Source organism: Lagenorhynchus albirostris, chromosome 10 (assembly GCF_949774975.1).
Source record: "Lagenorhynchus albirostris chromosome 10, mLagAlb1.1, whole genome shotgun sequence".
Classification (NCBI taxonomy): Eukaryota; Metazoa; Chordata; class Mammalia; order Artiodactyla; family Delphinidae; genus Lagenorhynchus; species Lagenorhynchus albirostris.
The window spans coordinates 82,332,158-82,352,840 of record NC_083104.1 but is presented as its reverse complement, the minus strand read 5'-3'; the positions used below and the strand labels follow the sequence as shown (position 1 = coordinate 82,352,840).

The window sequence follows — 20,683 nt, the reverse complement described above, 5'->3', positions numbered from 1 at the left end:
TACAATAGAAGGGCACCCAAATATTTGTTGAATGGGTGTTGCAGAAATTATAAGATGGTCCCTGCTCTGAGCAGCCTTCCTGAACAGCCTCTCCTCCTGAGGCTGGAGGTGCCCCTGGCTCCACGCTAGCATTTAATCAGTGTGCAGGAAAAACAACACACATAGTCTGCAACTCAAAGGGAAGGAACAGGATCTTTGTTTTACAGGATTCAAAAAAACAAAGGTCTTAAAAACAAAACAAAACAAAACAAAACAAAAAAAAACAAACGAACAAAAAAAAACACAAAGGTCTTAACTTTTTGTACTCTTTGGCAATCTGATGAAGCCTCATGGACCCCTCCCTTCCCAGAATGTTTTGAACTGTACACATAAAATATAACACATAGGATTACAAAGAAAACCATTGTTTTGAAATAGTTTTCGAAATATAAACCAATTTGTGATAAAGTAACAAATGTACATTAAATAATATACACTAAATACAAAATATACATTAAATAATAAAATGTAGCAGCAGGTCTAATAATTTGGTAATTTCAAAATATTGATAAACAGTATTCTGAGATTTCTGCAACAACTCTGAAGGGCATGTGGTTTCCATTGGTGATAAAGTCACAGGTACTGCCGATAACTGGTTTGTTAGCTACATTTTTAGTGTAAGAAAATGCTAAATTCAGTTTGAAGTTAGTGAAAATAAAAATGGAATGCTTTTCTCATCCAAATTCATGAACTCCCTGGACTCTATCCACAAACTATTTTGGAACCCAGGTTAAGAACCTCCCCCCTCCACCACCCAAAATAAACCCAATAATAAATGGAGAGGGGTGGGTGGGACACAAGGGGGAACACATGTTAATCCTGTTTGTTCTGTGGCAAACGATTCAGATCCCCACTTCCTGAGGGTGCCCTGCTGGAAGATAACCCTGTTTGTAATCGTGCCATTTCTCGGACCCCTGGTGGCCTTGATCATCTGCTACAACTGGCTACACGGACGACTAGCAGGTGCAGTGCTGGGGCAGCAAACAGGACCACTGGGCAGCAGGGGATCAAGCCAGCCCTGAGTGGGAAACATAAAGAGGGTGGATGGAACCAGGGCTCAAGATTCAGAGCTGGAATTTCCTTCCTGCTCTGTCCACATGGCCAACTCCAGGCTCCTCAGAGAATCCATAAAGAGAGCCACTTACTGAGATCTGTGGGGTCCCTTAGTGGAAAGGGGGGGGTGACTATGAATTCCACAGGGAGGATGTGGGAGGAGTTAGTCATCTTCCACTCATCACCTATTTCTCTTTGTTTTCAGGGCAATTTCTTGAAGAGCTAAGTAAGTTTTCTTCTCTTTCTTATAAGCTGAGAGCAAAAAAAAAAAAAAAAAACAAGGAAAGCAGCAAGGGGAAGAGGGGGCTATTGAGGGATCAAAATCCCAAAGGAAAGGAAGGGCTGGTGAGCCTGGCTGGAGGGAGGATTCCTCCTCCACCTTCGTGCTCCAAAGCAAGAATCCCACTCCAGCTGGCCTCCTTTCTCAATTGTTCCCTACAGCAGCTGCCCTGGGCCTCCCCTCCAAGGCCAGATGACTCCACAGGGCTTTCTTCTCCCTGGTGTGACAGTTTCATGACAGAAACTGTTGACAGCTTTTTCAAGTCATTTTCTCCTCCTTCTAGGAAACCCCTTCTGAATGATGTCGCATCTTGGCAGGGTGGAGAAGAGCCTGGTTGGCCCAAAGACTGGTCCTCGGGGATGTCACATCCATCAAGTTGCACTCACTGGCCTCTTTGCTGTGGGGACATTCCAATCTGCACTTGCAGGAACGCTCTGAATTCCAAATAGGATCAACTTCTCTTCTGTCATCTACTTTGTCTCTCCCTTTCCCCAGCTCCTTCCTTCCTCTCCCCCTTTATGCTGCCCACATATTTCTACTCCTTGGTCTATCTTCCATCTGGAAGCCCTCTCTGGTTACAGCCAGGCAGCTGCTCTTCTCTTCATCAGAGGGCACCTGTGCTGCAGAGTAACACAGACAAGAGGGTCTCTGCCATGAACTGGAGACCAGGAACCTCCTCACTGCAAATTATAGCACACCAACTTCGCAAATGGTGGTCGTTTCTTCCAAGATCTCAGCCCTGCTGGGAAGGAGCAGGAAAAGTCCAAAACATCCAAGACAGCGCCAAGTGACCTGCAGAGTGAGGACATGGGGAGCCCTAACCAAAAACAGGAGATGGGGAGAAACCCGCAAAACACTGGCCAGAGCTCCATCTTGCCCCAGGCAGCCTACCGAGGTGCCAGGGGAGCAAGGGGTGAGAACTGGGCCACACACCTGCTTTAAAATGCCTCCCTTCTACATCTGGCCCAGATGGGTCCCTCACACTCTCTCCCCCACTCATCTTTTTTCTCCCATCTTCATATCTATTGGAGTGTCCACTGTTGTCTTCAACAACTACTACTTGATGGTCTGTCAGACACAAAGAAACAAGCTGGGTGCTAATTAATAATACTACAAGTTTCCATGTGCCACCTCTTGTCCCTTTTCCTTTCTGTATTTCCTTCATTATTCCTTCACCTCTCTCTTCCTCTACCCCAGTCTCCTTACCCTGGAGGTTAGCCCTCAGGAAAACCAAACAGAGAAAGACCTTGGGTGGAAAGGCCATTTATTTACATTCCCAGACCTTCACTGCCTTATCTGCTTTCTTTCCTCTGCTGCCTTCTCCCCTCCCTTCCTTCCCTCTCCTGAGGGTATGGATCCAGGAGAAAGATCCATCTCCTCCCCTGCCACAGTGGGCGCATCGGGAAAGAAGCCAAGCGACTGACCCAGGATCGCCCAGCATTTATGGGGACTGCCCAGGCAGAGCCCCTTGCCCCTGTAGCCCCCCCAGTGACCCAAAAGGTCCTCTTTCTCCCCAAAGCAGACGTCGCAGATAGGGCAACAGTAGAGCTTCTGCTTCCAGTGAGTCTGCTGGTGCCTGACCAGCCCAGAGAATAAAGTGAAGGACTTGCCACAGTGGAAGCAGCAGTTGGACTGCTCTGTGAAGTGGGCCTTCTGGTGGCTGGAGAGACAGCTTTTCTTGCTAAAAGTCAAGGGACAATGAGGGCAAGAGAAGACTTTGAGTCTTGAAGGCTTTCCTGGGTGAGAGCTGGACTTGGTATCCAGGCAGGCGGTTCTCGTGTTGGCTGCCTGGGTCCTGGTCACAGGCTCTGCAGTTGTAATGACTGGGCGCTGAGCCTTCCCAGTGACCACCTGGTTCTTGGTTGCAGGTGCCGGGCTCCTGTCTATAGATGGCTGGGTCTGAGCCTCGGGACCGGTGGTTTTAAATGAGGGTCCTTGGGTCCCGGCCACTGGTGCATTGTTTGCAGTTGCCAGCCCCTGGAATCCAGCTGTGTTGTCTGGAATCTTCAGGATATGCTTCTGGTTTCCAGCCCCCAGCTCCTGGCCCTGGTGTATCTTCTGGTGGCGTTTGAGCTCAGACTGGTCCCGAAAGCACTTCCCACAGAAGGGACACGAGTGGGGCCGGTAACCCAGATGGACACGGCGGTGACGGCTCAGTCCAGAAGCATCACAGTAGGTCTTGTCACAGAGCGAGCAGCAGAAGGGCCTCTCCCCAAGGTGCTTGCGCCGGTGGTAGCTGAGGTCCTTGGGGTTCAGGAAGGACTTCCCGCACTGGCCGCAGCTGTGAACAAACTGGTGGTTGTAGAGGCTGGAGCGCTTGCTGAAGCACCTGCCACAGGTATGGCAGGTAAAGGGTGGCCCAGCCCAGGATGCTGGGGACACTGGTGTCCTGTCCAGGGACCCAGCTGGAGCAGAGGATGGGCCTGCTCTTCTGCAAGCAAGGGAGACCTTCTTGTCATCGCTATTTCCCTCATCTCCCAAACTCTGACTCTGTTCTTGAAGTTCCTCTCTCTTGTCTCCTGTAGGGAATGAGGAAGAATAGCGAGATTCACCATGACAACCCCGACACAAGCTCTCAGTCCAAGCTACTTCCCCTCTTTCTGCCCTCCCTCTCCCCCCCACCACATTCACGCTCACTCTTAGACCTCAGAGGCCAGAGATAAGAATAAACTTTGGGGTTTTCCAATTAAAAGCAAATAAAAATTTAACTGGAATCTTCCAAAAATATCAGAGATCAAAATTTTAACCACATTTCTTGAAATCCATTTCATTTTTTTTCTAAATTGAAGTACAGTTGATTTACCATGTGTGTTAATTCCTCTCATTTTCAATTTTGTTCGTACTCCCAGACACCCCAGATACCTATAGGTGACCTCATAATATATCATGCAAATTGGGACGCTTGAATGACGGGAGGTGCTATTAACAATCAAGCTAGGATGAGAAGCATAAACCAGGACTGTCCTGGCAAACCAGGAGTGTGGTCAGCTCAGACTTAAATTTCTCTCAAGTCTTTATTCTACTCTTAAGAACAAGTCTCCCCTGCTCCAACTCAGCATCAAGCTCATCTCCCTTCCCTTTCTTTTCTTTTGGAAAAGACTCTAAAAAAAAAAAAAGAAAAATTTATTTACCTATTTATTTTGGCTGCGCCAGATCTTAGTTGCAGCATATGGGATCTTTTAGTTGCGGCACACATGTGGGATCTAGCTCCCCACCCAGGGATCAAACCCGGGACCCCTGCATTGGAAGCATGGAGTCTTACCCACTGGACCACCAGGGAAGTCCCGGAAAGGACTTTTTAATCAAGGCGGTATCACTGACATAAGCAACTGACATGGAATCTCTCCATCTCTGGGAACTGAAGATATTCATTTGTCCTGAATGCTTTAGATACTCATCTTCTTGAAGCCAGGGGACTTGAGCAGATGATGTCAAGGTTTCTTCCAGCTCCACGTCTGACCAGGCAGGAAGGATGCAGGCTCGGGGCGGGTATGCAGACCCCGATCCTCTTAGTCATTTCTATCCTCCCAAGGCATGTCCTGGGTCCTTTTCACCCTCCTCTCTCCTTTGCAATTCTTACCTGAATGAAGGCCTTCTCCGTTTGGGGGACGGAGACCTGCTCTCCACTGTTTCTCTTCTTGTTCAAACTTGGCGATCAGGTCTGGATTAGACAGAAAGATTCTGACTGGGGAGTGGGAAGGAGAGGAAGAGTTGGAGTCCCAGGCTCGGCCCCTTCACACCTGATGGGGATAACAGGCTACCTTCTTCCGTTATCTTTGGTTTAAGAGCCATAATCTGGGACACTTAGGTGCAGGGAGGAGACACGCAAAAGGCCAGCTCTTAACAAAGTGCCTGGTATATAATAGGAGTGACTCAGTAAATACTAGTTGGATGAATAGGGAGATTTGCATACTTTGAGAACATTATCGTCATGTCACAAGCCTTATCTTTGCCTTCATGCAAGCTTTCATTTCTTCTTTCACCCTGAGCCTAGTAACCCAGATCTTGCATACCTGGAACGTATAGAACCAAGGATCAGTGAAGCTAATTGTGAGCTGATCTACCTGCCCAGGGAAACAAGATGTCCCAGAGGCCTGGGACAGAGGGCTTGTGAGGAACCCCAGCCTCTTACCCACAGACATCAGGTTTCTGAAGGTCTCTGACATAACGTCCTGGTAGAGGACCCTCTGACTGGCATCTAGACATTCCCACTCTTCCTGGTTGAAATTCACTGCCACATCCTCAGAGGTGACTGGCTTCTGGAAGAACAGGAGAGATTCAGAGAGTCTGTATATAGACAGACAGACATCCTGTCTCAAGATTCAGACAACTAACAGAAAAAGAAAAACATGGAAGGAAGGGAGAAATAGGAAAAGACAAGTACAAAGCCAGCAACTTTAATGTACAGACAGGAAAGGAAGGATGGAGAGGAGGGAAGAACAATGTGGGGGGAGAAAGGAGGGGTATATACTGAATATAAGTAGGAAGAACGCAAAGGAAAAAGGCTGCCACTCTGATGAATTTCAGCAAGGACTCCTTGAAGGATGCCAGGGTGGTGTGGAGTCTAAAAAAAAGTCCTTGAAACCCCTTCTCCTGAGTGCTGTTTATCTTGGAACACTCTTGAGATTCCATTTGTTCTGTAGACAGGATAATGGATGAAAGAGCTCCTGGAGTCCAGGACCCAGCCCCTCCCTCTGTCTCTCGCTAGGTCTCCTCACCTTCACCCATGCCTTCCACCAGCATTCTCCCTTCACGGCTTCCTGCAGGGCCTCCTCATCCACCTGAGGGAGCAGCTTCTGTACAGGTTCAGTTGGCTTCAGCAGGTCAAACACCACCTCTTCCCTGATGTCTCTTTCTAGCTTTATCCACTCCTGGTCTGGCCCCCAAGGCTGACTGGGCTCCTTCCTGGGGCTATCTACCTCCCAGTGACTGAGCAGATGGAGAGACTTTGAAAAGGCCCCAGGGTTTGATGTGACCTCCAGTGGCAAAGGTATCTGCTCCAGGGGGCTGTCTTCCTTTTTTGTCCTGCTGTCCAAATTCTCCTCTTTCACAGCTGAGAACATCTTTGATTCTCTCCAAGCCTAGGCCACAGAGTTCAGGAACCTGGTCACCCTCGGCTCAGCAGCCGCTGTTCAGTAATGCCAGCTTGGGGCTCGGAAGGCGTCGTCTGCCTTCTGCTTCACCTGTTTCTAGCCGCTGGCTGGTGCCCACCTCTAGGAACCTGAGGTCAGAGAGAAATGGTATCAGCAAGAGGGGGAGTGAGTGAGGAACAGCAGTTTCCTAATTTGGTCAGGGAACACCAAGAGTTACTGAACTCCTGCTTTGTACCTAAAACCCCTCAGCACTGCCCCATGAGGTAACAATTAATGACCCCATTTTAAGGAACCTAAAGTAGAGATGCTAAGTAATGTGCTCAAGGATACTCCTGGTCCACAGCAGAGTTTGTGTTCAAAGCCTTGACTCTACCACTGAGGACATGATTTCCACTGTCCCAAAGCCCTCTCTAGAGCAACATCACGGTATTCTGGAAAGAAAGCATGTGCCTGAGGTAACCAGCCCTGGGTCTGCCACAAACCACCTTGTACAAGTTTCTTCATTCTGATCTGGTTTTATTGGAAAGTAAGATTAAAGGAGACTCTCTAAGATCCCATCCAGGACCCAAAAATATACGATTCTGTGGATTTTTAATACATACAGATACTTGTAAAGAATGATAATGGAGGGACTTCCCTGGTGGTCCAGTGGTTAAGAGTCTTAGCTCTCACTGCAGGGGGCATAGGTTTGATCCCCGGTCCAGGAACTAAGATCCCACATGCCTTGAGGCATGGCCAAAAAAAAAAAAAGAATGATAATGGTAACAACCCAACAGCAAATGCTTCTGCAGGGCTCCCAAGGAGCCCAGCGCTGGGCTGCCTGCCCAGCCCAGGAAGTTCCTGCTCTGCCCACACGTGGCTGAACTCCCACCTCCTCCTACTGACAGCCACTCACCCCGCTTCTCCTCCCTCCAGATGGAATGAAAAGAATGAAGACATAAAAACCTGTTGACTTTCTTCCTTTCACTTCTTTGAAAGGTGGTAGAATTGAAAATGCCAGCAAGGAAAAGGGCATTCAACAATGGAGTTAGTGGGATAGCTAAAAAGAAAGCTGACAGGAAAGGTGCATTCCTGGGAGGTGAAGTTGAGTCCCTCCTTCCCTCCCTCCCTTCCTTTCTTTCAAGACCATCCACAATCATCGCGTGAGAGGGGCAGGTCTGGATTATTCTCCTACTCTCCAGCCAAACACAATGAAAGTAACACTTCAAAACAGTCTCAGTAATAGTATCCTCAAGGTCCTGGCTTTCCCGTTCTCCCGCAGGAAAGACCTACCCCTGTCAGTCATTCTCAAAAAGCATTTGCTGCAGGTGGTAGCCTGAGGCCCTCGGTCCAGATTCTAAGCTGGTTCTCTGGTTTGGGAAGGGAGCATGACTATGGAGACTGAAATTTCTGGCAGCTGCTGCCTGCCTCTGGCACTTTTATCTCGATAGTACTTTCTACATCCGCACGCCCCAGAGCTCAAGCCGGCTGGGCCACGATGGAAAGAGGCTGGATATAACTCAACAGACTTTCGGCGCAGACCGGTTTATCTGTTCCCGGCCCGTCCCTGCCCTTCCAGAATGTAAATTCCTCGAGGGAATGTGTCGCCATTTTCCAGTTCTCTGAGTCCACCCAATCTCTCTCTAACCCCAAACCCGTCCATGGTTTCCCATAGCAATTCTGAGAACGACCGAAATCCCCACCACACCTGCCAGGCTTCGTGGGGTCCGCCCTCGCCTCCCCCCACCGTGGTGTTCCAGCCACTATTGTTTTCTGCCTTTCGGCCAAGCAAAAAGACCCTCGGGCATTAGCCCTTCTCACCCGGTCTTCGGGTCTCTGCTCTGTCCTCAAGGACCCTTTGCAGCTCCTGCCCAGCTCTGCCGGACCAGATCGCGAGCCCACAGGGCGTACCTCCCGTCACTGCGCGCCCAGCCCCACACTCCGGTCTCGGGGCCTCCCGCGGGCAGGGACGGAGAGTTTCGCTCACCACTGCGTGGCACGCTCGTTAATACCCACTGGTTGGGGTTTCTGTGCGCTGAACTGGTCCCGTTGACTGGGACGGCACTGCCCGATGCCTGTCTGCCCCGAAACTTCGTTGCTGGGATCCCGACTTTTTCAGCACGTGCCAGGAGCCCGTCCTCTTCGCCGAGTCCCCCACACGGCCGGAGTGGTCGGCGCCCTGGGCCATACCCTAACCCAGGTTTCCCCATGGGCCCCAGGGGTTGGAAGCTCCCCCAAGATGCGGGGCGCGATGCTCCCCTCGCCTGCCGAGGTCAGGGGCGGAAGGTTGCGGCACAAAGACCCTTCACTAACTTCCACCACCGCGAGCTCAACTACCCTCTGTCCTACTCACCCGCCGCTGCCGAGGACCGGGACTTTGGGACGTAGGGTTTCCGAGGGGCCAGCGGCGAGCCCGCTCCACTCCAGCGCACGTTTACCGGCTGCCCAAGACCCCGTCCCGGCCCCACCAGTGCCTGGCACCGGCCTCGCTCTCCTCGCCGGTTTCCGCAAGGCCACCGTGCACCCAGTCGGGTTAAGCTTGTGGGCCCGCCAAGGTCAAGAGTTCACAGTCTAGGAAGCTTAAAAGGAAGAGGACTCGCCCCGCCCCACTAGCCCATTCCTCCTACCAATTGCAGCCGCTGGTCCCACCTAGCGCTCGGATCTCATTCCCAGTCTTAATTTAGTCTTGGGGGGTAAAAAGGATTAAATTACCTCTGATTAAAACACATAATCACCAACCACCATCACCTAGAGCCCAAAGGAGAAAAATGAGACCTTTACGCGCTCCCAGAAAGAGACTTGGAGGCACAAAGCACCTTAAAAAAGCAAAGCAGGGGTTTCTGGTGGCACAGTGGTTGAGAGTCCGCCTGCCGATGCAGGGGACGCGGGTTCGTGCCCCGGTCCGGGAAGATCCCAAGTGCCGCGGAGCGGCTGGGCCCGTGAGCCATGGCCGCTGAGCCTGCGCGTCCGGAGCCTGTGCTCCACAACGGGAGAGGCCACAACGGTGAGAGACCCGCGTACCGCAAAAAAAAAAGCAAAGGCAGGACTGCACTGGTGGCACAGTGGTTAAGAATCCGCCTGCCAATGCAGGGCACAGGGGTTCGAGCTGTGGTCCAGGAAGATCCCACATGCCACGGAACAACTAAGCCCGGGGGCCACGACTACTGAGCCTGCGCTCTAGAGCCTGCGAGCCACAACTATTGAGCCTGTGCTCTAGAGCCCACAAGCCACAACTACTGAGCCCGTGAGCCACAGCTACTGAGCCTGTGCGCCACAACTATTGAAGCCCGCGCGCCTACAGCCCGTGCTCTACAACAAGAGAAGGCACCACAAGGAAGAGAAGCCCCTGCTTGCTGCAACTAGAGAAAGCTTGTAAGCAGCAAGGAAGACCCAATGCAGCCATAAATAAATAAAATAAAATAAAATAATTTAAAAAAGAGGGAAAGAAAGAAAAGTGAAGGCAAACCACTGCGACTTAAATGGTGACAGCAGACAGAGGTAGGAGAGCAGAGAGGATATGTTCAGGTCAAGTTCTACTTACCTTGGCCACTTACCCAAACCCAGTTTGACCTTTATCAGTAATGCCTTTTTTTTTTTTTTTAAATCAGCTCAACGGAAATCACATTTATTTCCTTTCCACTTAATTAGCATTTACCATATACCATTTTGTATCATGATCATACTTTTTTTTTTTTTTTTTTGCGGTACGCGGGCCTCTCACTGTTGTGGCCTCTCCCGTTGCAGAGCACAGGCTCCGGACCCGCAGGCTCAACGGCCATGGCTCACGGGCCCAGCTGCTCCGCAGCATGTGGAATCTTCCCGGACCGGGGCACGAACCCGTGTCCCCTGCATCGGCAAGAAGACTCTCAACCACTGTGCCACCAGGGAAGCCCCTATGATCATATTTTATATTTCACATTGGCATGGGGTTTTGCAATTTACAAAAAAAAAACCTTGTAAACATAGCCTCCATTAAATCCCCACAAACATCTTGTGAGGTAGGAATTTGTTATTCTGCCTTCACAGATGAGGAAACAGGCTCAGAGATGTTGAGCCTTGCCAAAGCCCACATCTGGCTGTACTGGGACAGGAAACCAGATCCCCTGCTTTCAAGTCTGTACACTGGAGTCTTGGATCCATGGTTAGTACTGGATGGCTGGCAGATGCAAGTTTTAAATCTCTTAGTGTTCCCAAGGTACCTGACCCTGTGATCTGCCCTTGTGGACAGACCATTCATGTGGGTGGGCTGAGGAGGCTCCCACAGGGTCAGATGGAGACAGTAGTCTGGTGGAGATGGTGATGGAGGCAGCCTGTGCTCAGTGGCACCCCTTAGGGTTCTGGACCTGCCACCTTCCTAACATGGTTACTGGGTACACTCATCTTGAAAAGCAGCATCAGCTTGCTACTGGGCTCCTATCGAAACTAAACACCCGACCCATGGAGGCCTTCTGACACTCTAGCTTAATGCTCACATTTGGGGGTAGGTCAACTTGGACTCAACTTCTAACAAAGTGGGAAGGACCCAATAATCCTCATTTGGAAATGGTATATTTAAGGATGTGGCCTGGCTTCAACATCTCTACTTTACATGGAAAATTGGCAGATATCCCTCTGGGAAAAACTTTATCCCCTACTCTGCCAACTGAAGCAAAGCTGCTGGTTCCATGGGGCTCTCAGTTCACAGAGATTCCCCTAAATGCCTGGCCCTGGTTCACTGTGGTTCGGCTAGGCTGAAACCCAGCGCTGTCCCTGGCTGATGCAGCCATTCAACCTCATTGCCAGTGATGCAGAGCCAAAAATGGACGCTGTCGCTCCTCTTGGTGGGCAGAACACAAGGCCATTTCATAGCTCTCGCCAATAACCTCTTTGATCAACCTTCCTATAATTTTACTGACTCTTGTGCTGTTGCCTACCTATGTGGTATGCCACTTGAAAAACTAGACTGGTGAGACATCTGTCTTTGGAGCTGCAAACTGTGGAAATAAACCATAACTGCTTATCTAATCATCTGAGTCACTCAGGTGAATGCCCACAAGAAGAGCGTGGTTGCTGATGGAACTGACTGGAATCAAGCTGCTGATGGAAACATGTTTTGTGAAGACAGTCCCCACTGCTGCCTGAGTTGATCATCATACTAGACATGGCAAGACATTCACCATCATAGACTGGGCACAAAGTAAAGAACTCAGTTTCTGATTTGGACTTGCAATTACTGCCAAAAGTTGACTTGTCTTACGATGAGGGAGGCCACATAGCAAGGGCCATTGTCCTCATGTGCTCCTGGCAGATGGACTTCATTGGCTCTTTGACCCCCCTCAAGGGCTATCAGTGGAGCCTCACCACTGTTGACACTGTAGGGTACAGTGCTGCTATTCTAGCCCAGCCTTCTCCATCCATACCATTGTGCCCCTTGAAACTAATCTGTGCCATGTGTTTGGCCTCCCAGAAAACACAGCAATGGTTTGCCTTTTATTTGCCTATGCTAAATGGCCTTGCTGATCTGCTTACCATCCCCCTTGAAGGATAAAATGTACTCCTGTTCAACCTTACTGTAATTTGTAGTGCTACTCCAATGAAAGACTTTATAATCAGTTCTATTTAAAACAACACACCAACCTTGTACACCTTATATCCTGAGGCTCAATTTTCAAGCCGCTATGACTTCCATGTTTAAAGATAATATCAGGCATGCTTTAATGAGTTCAAATTCTTATCTCATGTAACTGACTCAGTATGAGGGTTATAGTAATTATCTGCTTTGTCTCCTGCCCCTGTGACCTGATAAGCTCTGTTTCTATTTTGGACTTTCTTAATCCTCCACTATTGGTTCAACTCAGCCTAAGACTCAGACTTGTCCCATCCCTAGTGGAACCCAATTCAATAGTTCTACGTCCTGGATTTGTCAGTGCTTCTATTCCTATTCTTGTGTTTTATCCTGAGTCTTATAACTGTTTGTTTATCTTATTCCTTTGGTACCCTACTCCAGTTCCTTAAATGGGTTCCATTGGTTCCCTTGACTGATCTCCAACTTCTAAGGACTGTTACTCTTCCTTGGCCTCTTGTTTTCTGTGTCATGCGTTCTTACACTTGAATTGTTGATCCCTCTTGCTGCCAAATGCCTGTCAGGTCTTCTGCCTGTTGTTGGCACCTTCTCCTTTTCGTTCCACCCTTAACTGTCCATTGGATTTAGCCACACGGAGCTCTTTGCTGATGACTCCGTAAAAAGGGATTTGGTGGATTGATGGGCACTGAAACTAGAATGCAGGGAGCTGGTATAGACTTTCTAAGGGACGTGGCTTTAAAGGAGTGCAAAGAAATAGCATAGTAGCTTATTTATTCTTTTTTAAAATTTTTTTGGCTGCACCGCTCAGTTTGTGGGATTTTTCCCTGACCAGGGATTGAACCTGGGCCCTCAGCAGTGAGAGCACAGAGTCTTAACCACTGGACCATCAGGGAATTCCCACATAGTAGCTTATTTAGATGGGAGAGATTTGAGTACATTTATAGGTCAAAAGGATGGTCCAGCAGTGAATATTTTCATGGTAAACAATTACCAACAGTTGTATATTAGGTTACTTTTCAATCCCACTCAACTCAAAGGCTGTATCATTACCCTATTGATTTGAATTTCTAAGTCTTTTGCCTCTGCATCCTGAGGAACCACATCTTTGCAAGGTATAAAATCTAAAGCTGCAACATGACGGTGGAAGACCAGAGAACAGATAGGACAAAAAAGTCTGCATGAGGCAAATCAGGTGGGTAGGAATGAGATTTTCGTATGTGTCCTGGTCAAATTCCAGAAGGAGCAAAGGGAGGGCTAGTTTCTGAACCCAATTTAAGCAACTTCAGCCACCTCATTTCCACACAGAATTTGCCTACAGTGCTTTTTGAATCTCATCATGGGATTAAGGAGCATCTCAAATATAAAGGAAACTAAACTTATACTAATGTAAGTGAGCAGTGATCTATTATACCTGCAAATATTGTCAAAGACAGAAAACAGATTGTGGGGTTGAAGTCTAGAACACAGGAGTTATATTTATCTAGTGCCATGCTATACAATACAGCAGTCACTTGCCACATGTAGCAATTTAAAATTAATTCAAATTAAGTAAAATTAAAAATTCAGTTCCTCAGGTGTACCAGCCACATTTCAAATGCTCAGTAGCCACATGTGGGAAATGGCTACTGTATTGAAGAGCAAACATATAGAACAGTTATATTATCGCATAAAGGTCTATGGGACAGTGCTGATCTAGCAATATCCTGGGTAAAGGGTGTCCTGTTAATACAAAAGGGTGGGCAAAGGATTATCACAACTTCAGTATAATATTCCTTAGGTCATCCAGTTTCCATTTCTCTGATTCTCTACTCACCAATTCTGAACCCCAAATTTCCCAACTTTTGGAGGACATCTATTTGAGAGAAGGTGAGTTTGGTTACCTATGAGCGAAACCAAACATTGGGAAGGTCTTGCTTAAGTGGGTGACTGAAAGTGACAAAATATGGAGCTGGAAGTAACATGAGAGATTACTACACTCCATTCTCTGACCTCCTTCCTCCTCACCCTGCTCACCTAGGCCAGGTTAGATGTTCCTCCTCTGTACATACCTGTGCATACCTCTATCATAACCCTATTTTATTATCTGTTTTTAGAGTGATCTATGCCACTAGTTGTAAACTAGCCAAGGGCAGGGATATCTCTTTATTCATCTCAGTAACTAACAATACCTGGTACATAGGAGGTTCTCAAGCTTAAGTTTCTCATACAGAGAAATTGTATGGTACAGTTAGACTTTTATGGCCTGGTTAGCAGTTCCCTGATAAAGGTATGAATGGAAAATAAAAGACCACATAGTGACCTATAGCAGTCTCATCAAGATAACCTTTGAGGTTACAGGCAGGGGGACTGGAAGAGGCAGATTAGAACAACTCCTTATTCATCATCTTTGTCCAACCCAGGTCTTTCCAACTGGGAAACCCAGCATTTATGAAATATCTAATATACGCTAATGCTTCACAAAAATGAAATTCTCCTATAAATGCTATGAACTATTATTTTCCCACTCTACAGATTAGGAATGAGCATCAAAAAGGATAAGCAACTTGAACAAACACAAGGCAACTAAAAATAGCCAAGCTAGTTTTAAAGTCCAGAACTATCTGACACTTCTGTATCAGATATAAATGGGAAAATAGTCACTGAACCCTGTAGAAGAGAACTAGCATTAAAAAAAAAAGGGGGGGGGCTTCCCTGGTGGCGCAGTGGTTGAGAGTCCGCCTGCTGATGCAGATGCAGGGGACACGGGTTCGTGCCCTGGTCTGGTAAGATCCCACATGCCGCAGAGCGGCTGGGCCCGTGAGCCATGGCCGCTGAGCCTGTGCGACCGGAGCCTGTGCTCCGCAACAGGAGAGGCCACAACAGTGAGAGGCCCACGTACCACAAAAAAAAAAAAAAAAAAAAAAAAGGTTAATTTAAGAGACATGACTTTATCATGAAATCACTGAATCTTTTATTTTTCCTATTTGACTTCTCAAAAAGGGTGGTATAGTTAAGAATCTTCTTTGATATGGCTTGATAATTGTACTGTCTTCTCTATTCTGAGATTTTTCCATAAGAATATTCACTTTAATCCGACTGCTACTGAATGGCTGGAAGAGTGGATATGCAATAACGCTTTCATACTCTTTTATCTCTTTCTTTACACTCTCATGCTTCTCACGTATAGGAGGCTGGCTCTGGTCTTTTCTCAAGACTCCTTCCTTGAGTTTTTGCTGTACAAGTTCTCTCCCTCGAATCATGCGTTCCTGGTGAGCTTTAATTTGCGTCTGTTCCCTCTCATTTACCTGCTTTCTCCTCTGTGCGTCATGGATGCCATGTACTTCTGGCACAATTTTGGGCAATTTTATTTCACTAGGGCATGGCGGTAATTGTCTAAATGTTTTATTCTTAAACTCTCCGACCTGTTCAGGTCGATGTATGTGCATTTCTACATGTTTCACTTCTCTCTCAGGTACCAAATAATATTGTTTTTGTCCTTCTATGCTTTGGGTTGTTTTCCCCTCCAATCTCTTCTTGATTTCATTGCCTGTCTCTTGTTCTTTCATCATTTCCATTATTCTTTTATTATAATAAGGCTCCGCTTTGGCAAGCCTGTAGTCAAGAGAAAGACCTTGCTCTCTACTGAGTGTTTCATACTCCTCCTGATATTTTTGAATCATCAGTTGTCTTGCTGCTGTTGTATGCACGCCACCTAGATTCTGTCAAAGTGAGGTACAGAATTTTATAATATGACCATCTTTTTACTTTGAACATATTTAAACAGGAGCTTACGCTCACAATTGACACCAAGAAATGACCATGGTCTTTCATTAATTTCGGAGCAATAGTGATTTTACTTCCATCATTCCTAGGTGAGCTTGTGAGCTCTGAAAGTTGGAGTTCTCACCACCAAAATCAGTAATTAGTTTTTTAAAAACATAGGGTTGGGAGTTCTAAAAATAATACTTTGTTTTGCAAGTGAAGATTTAACTGGAAAACATTTGCCACTGTGGACACACTACTGGAAAGTGTCACTTGGACAGAAGGATTTTAAACTTAACTTTCCTTCTCCTAGTCATTTCAAACTGTATGATGTTAAGATAATTTATTTACCAAGATTTTTTTCTCCAGTGGGGACAGTTGACCTGCAGCAATCCTAGGGTCTTTAGATACTTTAGCCCAGGACAATCTGTAAGACAAAAAAGCAAAGATAGATTAGAATGCAGGAGATGTCAGAACAAATCTGCTCTCATACTGACTAAACCAAAAAACCCAATTGTTTTGGTCATGGTCAAGGGTACTTCCCTCAGAAAGAAAAAACCTGGTAATAGGTAGGACTACAGCAGGGCCATTTCCCAATGGGAAACCACTACATTCCTATGGTAACAAATAATGAATGCTCTTTTAATAAGATCATATAAATAAGAGCACATACAGTCATCCCTCGGTATCCACGGACACCCCCCCGCAAGGTCCCTTGGTTCCGGGACTCACCACCCCCACCCCAGATACTAAAATCCATGCCCTAGTCCCTTATATAAAATGGCACAGTATTTGTATACAACCTGGGCACATTCTCCTGTACACCTTAAATTATCTTTCAATTACTTGTAATACCTACTACAATGTAAATATTATGTAAATAGTTGTAAATACAATGTAAATAGTCGTAAGTACAATGTAAACACTATGTAAATAGTTGCCAGTAAGTGGCAAATTCAAGTTTTACTTTTGGGAACTTTCGGGAATTTTTTTTTTTTTCAAATATTTTCCACCCACAGTTAGTTGAATCTGCAGATGGGGAACCCTCAGATATAGAGGACCAACCATAATCCTTTCATATAAACTTAAAGCATACTTCTCCTGTGGACTCAACATGAACCATTCTGAATCTTGTACCAGGGACTGGGCAAGAGAAGAGACAGGCTCCTTGGTGAAGCTTTGCCCAAGCACATCTATGACAGATTGCTCAGTCCCACTGCCTCCTTTGTCTTCTGAGATAATTCTAGACTTCAGTGTTATCAGTTCATTCTCTTTGTGCAGTTTCTTGATCCAGGCCCTCTCTGCCTCTATCACCACATACAGCATCTCTGCCCTATAATCTTTCGTTCTGAAATTCTGTTCTTATTTGATCGCCCACCCCTCTGCTTGCCTGCCTCATTCTGCCAATCATCCTTCACCCTAAATCCATTATGAAACCATTCCCTGTTGATCCGCTTGGGATGAGACTCTGTGGTTACTCTGGGTTTATTTATAGGGACAGCCTGATGGCAACACAAGTGAAGACTACCAACTTTTTGTGTGTCATCCCTGGTCTAATCTGAGCTCACTGTGAGGTCATATTTAAGCCACTGAGGATGCCTGGCATCTCATCTCTATGCCTTTATTTACACCATTTATGGTTTAGAGCATGGGCTTTGAAGGCTTACAGGGCTATGCTTGAATCCTAATTCCACCACTTCCCAGGGTGTGACTCAGGGCAAGTAACTTAATCTCTCTCTAAATCAGTTTCCTCATCTACAAAATGGAGATATAAGACCAAAATTTGCCTCTTGGAGTTATAAAGAACAAATGAGAATTAGATTAAAGAGCCTGGCAAAATGCTTGATATACAGTAAGTTCTCAATAAATGGCAGTTGGGGCTTCCCTGGTGGCACAGTGGTTAAGAATCTGCCTGCCAATGCAGGGACATGGGTTCGAGCCCTGGCCTGGGAAGATCCCACATGCCACGGAGCAACTAAGCCCATGTGCCACAACTACTGAGCCTGCGCTCTAGAGTCCATGAGCCACAAATACTGAGCCCACTGCCACAACTACTGAAGCCCGTGTGCCTAGAGCCTGTGCTCCGCAACAAGGAGGGCACCACAATGAGAAGCCCGCGCACTGCAACAAAGAGTAACGCTCCGCTCACCACAACTAGAGAAAGCCCACGTGCAGCAACAAAGACCTAATGCAGCCAAAAAAATAAAATAAAATAAAAATTAAAAAAATTAAAAAATAAATAGTATCCATCTCCACAGGTCAAGCCCTGACTATAAAGTTTTTCCAGTCTACTCTATGTAACAGTGATTTTTGCCACGCTATGAATATGAACACAACATTTTTTATTTCTACAACTCATTTGAAAATCAATCATGGTTTCCACTGTGCTATCTGCATCCATATATCACTTTTAACATTTTGATGATGAAATTCAGACTCATAAAGAGTTGGAACTATAATTTTTCAATCTACAAATACAATGATCTATCTATCATATCAGAAAGGATCTGATAACAAATACTGGATCTCACTGACCTCTTGGGCATATTCTTATTTGCCTGACTACATATACCTATTTTGAGATTTTAAAAATATGACCACCTTACTTTTATTTCTCTGTACATAGTATCTAGCACAGTACTTAACATTAGAGTCTGTAATCCCAAATTCTCAAAATTAATGATTTGTTGATTGGTGATTATCCTCATCACATAATATCTGAGTATCTTTCTCTCTTACATTCCCCATGACACTGTATCTTTTTATTAAAACATTTACCAGTCCTCTTTGTAGTATACAGGCCTATTTGTTTTATATGCCTATCCTGGGCTTTCACATTTTGTCCTATAAGTGTACTTTCATTGCATTCTAACTATTCATTTGTACTCCTTAAGGTCAGAGACCATAGTTTTCAGCTTTGCAGCCCCAACTTCAGCTCCAAGACTGACATAGGTGCTTAATAAATACGAACTGAACAGATTGTGAGCTTTTGTTGGGAAAGGGCCATGCCTTATAATGCTTAGTTCCTTTACTGCATTAGGACAGTATTCAACTCATGGTGGATCTTCACTGAATTTTGTCAAACTTTAAAGGGAAAGTTGGCGAGAAAAGACGGCTGATTTCAATTTCCATTTTCAAAGGAGAAAGACACACAGAGAAGAGAGAATAAAAACTTGCCTACCATCACGGGCTCAGCAACAGACCTCTCCTTGTAGGACAAATTATTATGAGGCTTGTCACTCTCCAGTAGCTTGCTCAGAGTTTTAATCCCCTCACTACTGTGAGTGTTTCCATTATTGCACAGAGAAGCAGATCAAAGCCTCTCTCTAGGAGAGATCACAGCTTGTCTCTTTCAAAGGAGAAAATAGTGATGGCTCCAAAACCTTTATATGTAAGGAGCTTAGCACAACTATCAGGTTGAGCGGGGTTGGATGGACTGAAAGCGAACTAGGAAATTCATTTAGAAGCTGTCCCTTCAGGACAACAAGATTCTATACTTTAGGGACTTCCCTGGTGGTGCAGTGGTTAAGAATCCACCTGCCAATGCAGGGGATACGGATTGGATCCCTGGTCTGGGAAGATCCCACATGCCGCGGAGCAGCTACGCCCGAGCGCCACAACTACTGAAGCCGGCGCGCCTAGAGCCTGTGCTCTGCAACAAGAGAAGGCACCACAACGAAGAGTAGCCCCTGCTTGCTGTAACTAGAGAAAGCACACAGCAATGAAGACCCAACTCATCCATAAATAAATAAATAAATTAATTTTTTTAAAAAAGATTCTATTCTTTATTTATTTTTGGCTGCATTGGGTCTTCATTGCTGCACGCGAGCTTTCTCTAGTTGCGGAGAGCGGGGGGCTACACTTTAATGTGGTGTGTGGGCTTCTCATTGCGGTGGCTTCTCTTGTTGCGGAGCACGGGCTCTAAGCATGCGGGCTTCAGTAGTTGTGGCACACGGGCTTAGTTGCTCCACGGCATGTGGGATCTTCCCCGACAAGGGCTCGAACCCGTGTGCCCTGCATTGGCAGGCGGATTCTTAACCACTACGCCATCAGGGAAGCCCAGATTCTATACTTTAGATGGTAGGTTACAGATGAATTAAAATAGCAAGATTTAAAAAATACTTGTCCTCATGCTTTATAAAAGTTCAGGGGAATGTCAGCTGTCCACCTAAGGGATGACGATGATGAAGTAGAGTTGGTCCATGGGAGGCGGGGGACAAGGTGGAAGGGGGTCCGCAACTGAAAGCCAAACTCGACCAAGTCTTACTGAAATCCTACCCAAGGTTGCTCCCTTGACTAATGCTAACCTCCCTCATCTGGCAGGCATCTAAAGAGGAAGGAGTCCCAACCTCTTCTGCTCCGCCACCTCCAAGGTCCTGAGCCCCTTCCCAAGTGTCCTACTTCATCCCTCATCCCTGTTTCCTATCGTGCCTAAGGACTAGATGTTCCTCCTCCGCCTTCACCCTCTCCACTTCCTGCACCGTAAGAAGTCGACTCCCCCCTTCCAACGGCCCAGAACAGCCCCCACAGCACGCCAGCCAGGAGGGGCTCTGCAGAGAGCCCTTGCTTAGACCGCGAGGTCCAAGGAGCGCTAGAAATGTAACTCCCAGAATGTTTCGCTTTGTTTCTAACCACTGCCCGGCAGCTAAAGAAAAATATCAACTCAGGAACGGAGGAAGTAGTAGTTTTCTCGTCCAAAGAAATTAGTATTCAGTAAGGTTAGTACGATTTTTCAGGAGAAACGCTCCCCGCGACTGCGTCCCTTTAAAATTCGAGACCAATAAAATAAACACCCCAGTACTGGGTCCTGAGGGGAAAAATAACCGGAGGCACATCTTCGATCACCTGTTTCCTTAGCCGACGTCACAGAACCAGGCTGAAGGCGGCGCTAAAACTTTCCTTCAGAGAGGTTCCTCCCCGTCTCCAGGCTCTCGG

General features: G+C 46.7%; 2 protein-coding genes and 1 non-coding gene across 3 annotated transcripts in view; 1 reads left to right on the top strand and 2 right to left on the bottom strand.

Moving 5' to 3' along the window:
- MOG (myelin oligodendrocyte glycoprotein) overlaps positions 1–1,405 on the top strand; it is a 9,219-nt gene extending 7,814 nt beyond the window's left edge. Inside the window, 3 exon segments of the mRNA XM_060163425.1 lie at positions 886–1,002; positions 1,298–1,352; positions 1,354–1,405. Coding sequence (XP_060019408.1) covers positions 886–1,002; positions 1,298–1,352; positions 1,354–1,405 — 224 coding nt within the window.
- Positions 446–20,683, bottom strand: ZFP57 (ZFP57 zinc finger protein). Its single transcript, XM_060163406.1, has 6 exons — positions 20,594–20,683; positions 16,100–16,175; positions 6,091–6,593; positions 5,505–5,631; positions 4,953–5,033; positions 446–3,891 (listed from the first exon to the last, which is right to left on the bottom strand). The coding sequence occupies exons 3-6, from the start codon at positions 6,433–6,435 to the stop codon at positions 2,657–2,659; spliced, it is 1,788 nt and encodes a 595-aa protein (XP_060019389.1). The 5' UTR covers positions 6,436–6,593; positions 16,100–16,175; positions 20,594–20,683; the 3' UTR covers positions 446–2,656.
- TRNAE-CUC (transfer RNA glutamic acid (anticodon CUC)) lies at positions 12,828–12,900 on the bottom strand. The gene has a single exon. It is a non-coding gene; the product is annotated as a tRNA-Glu (tRNA).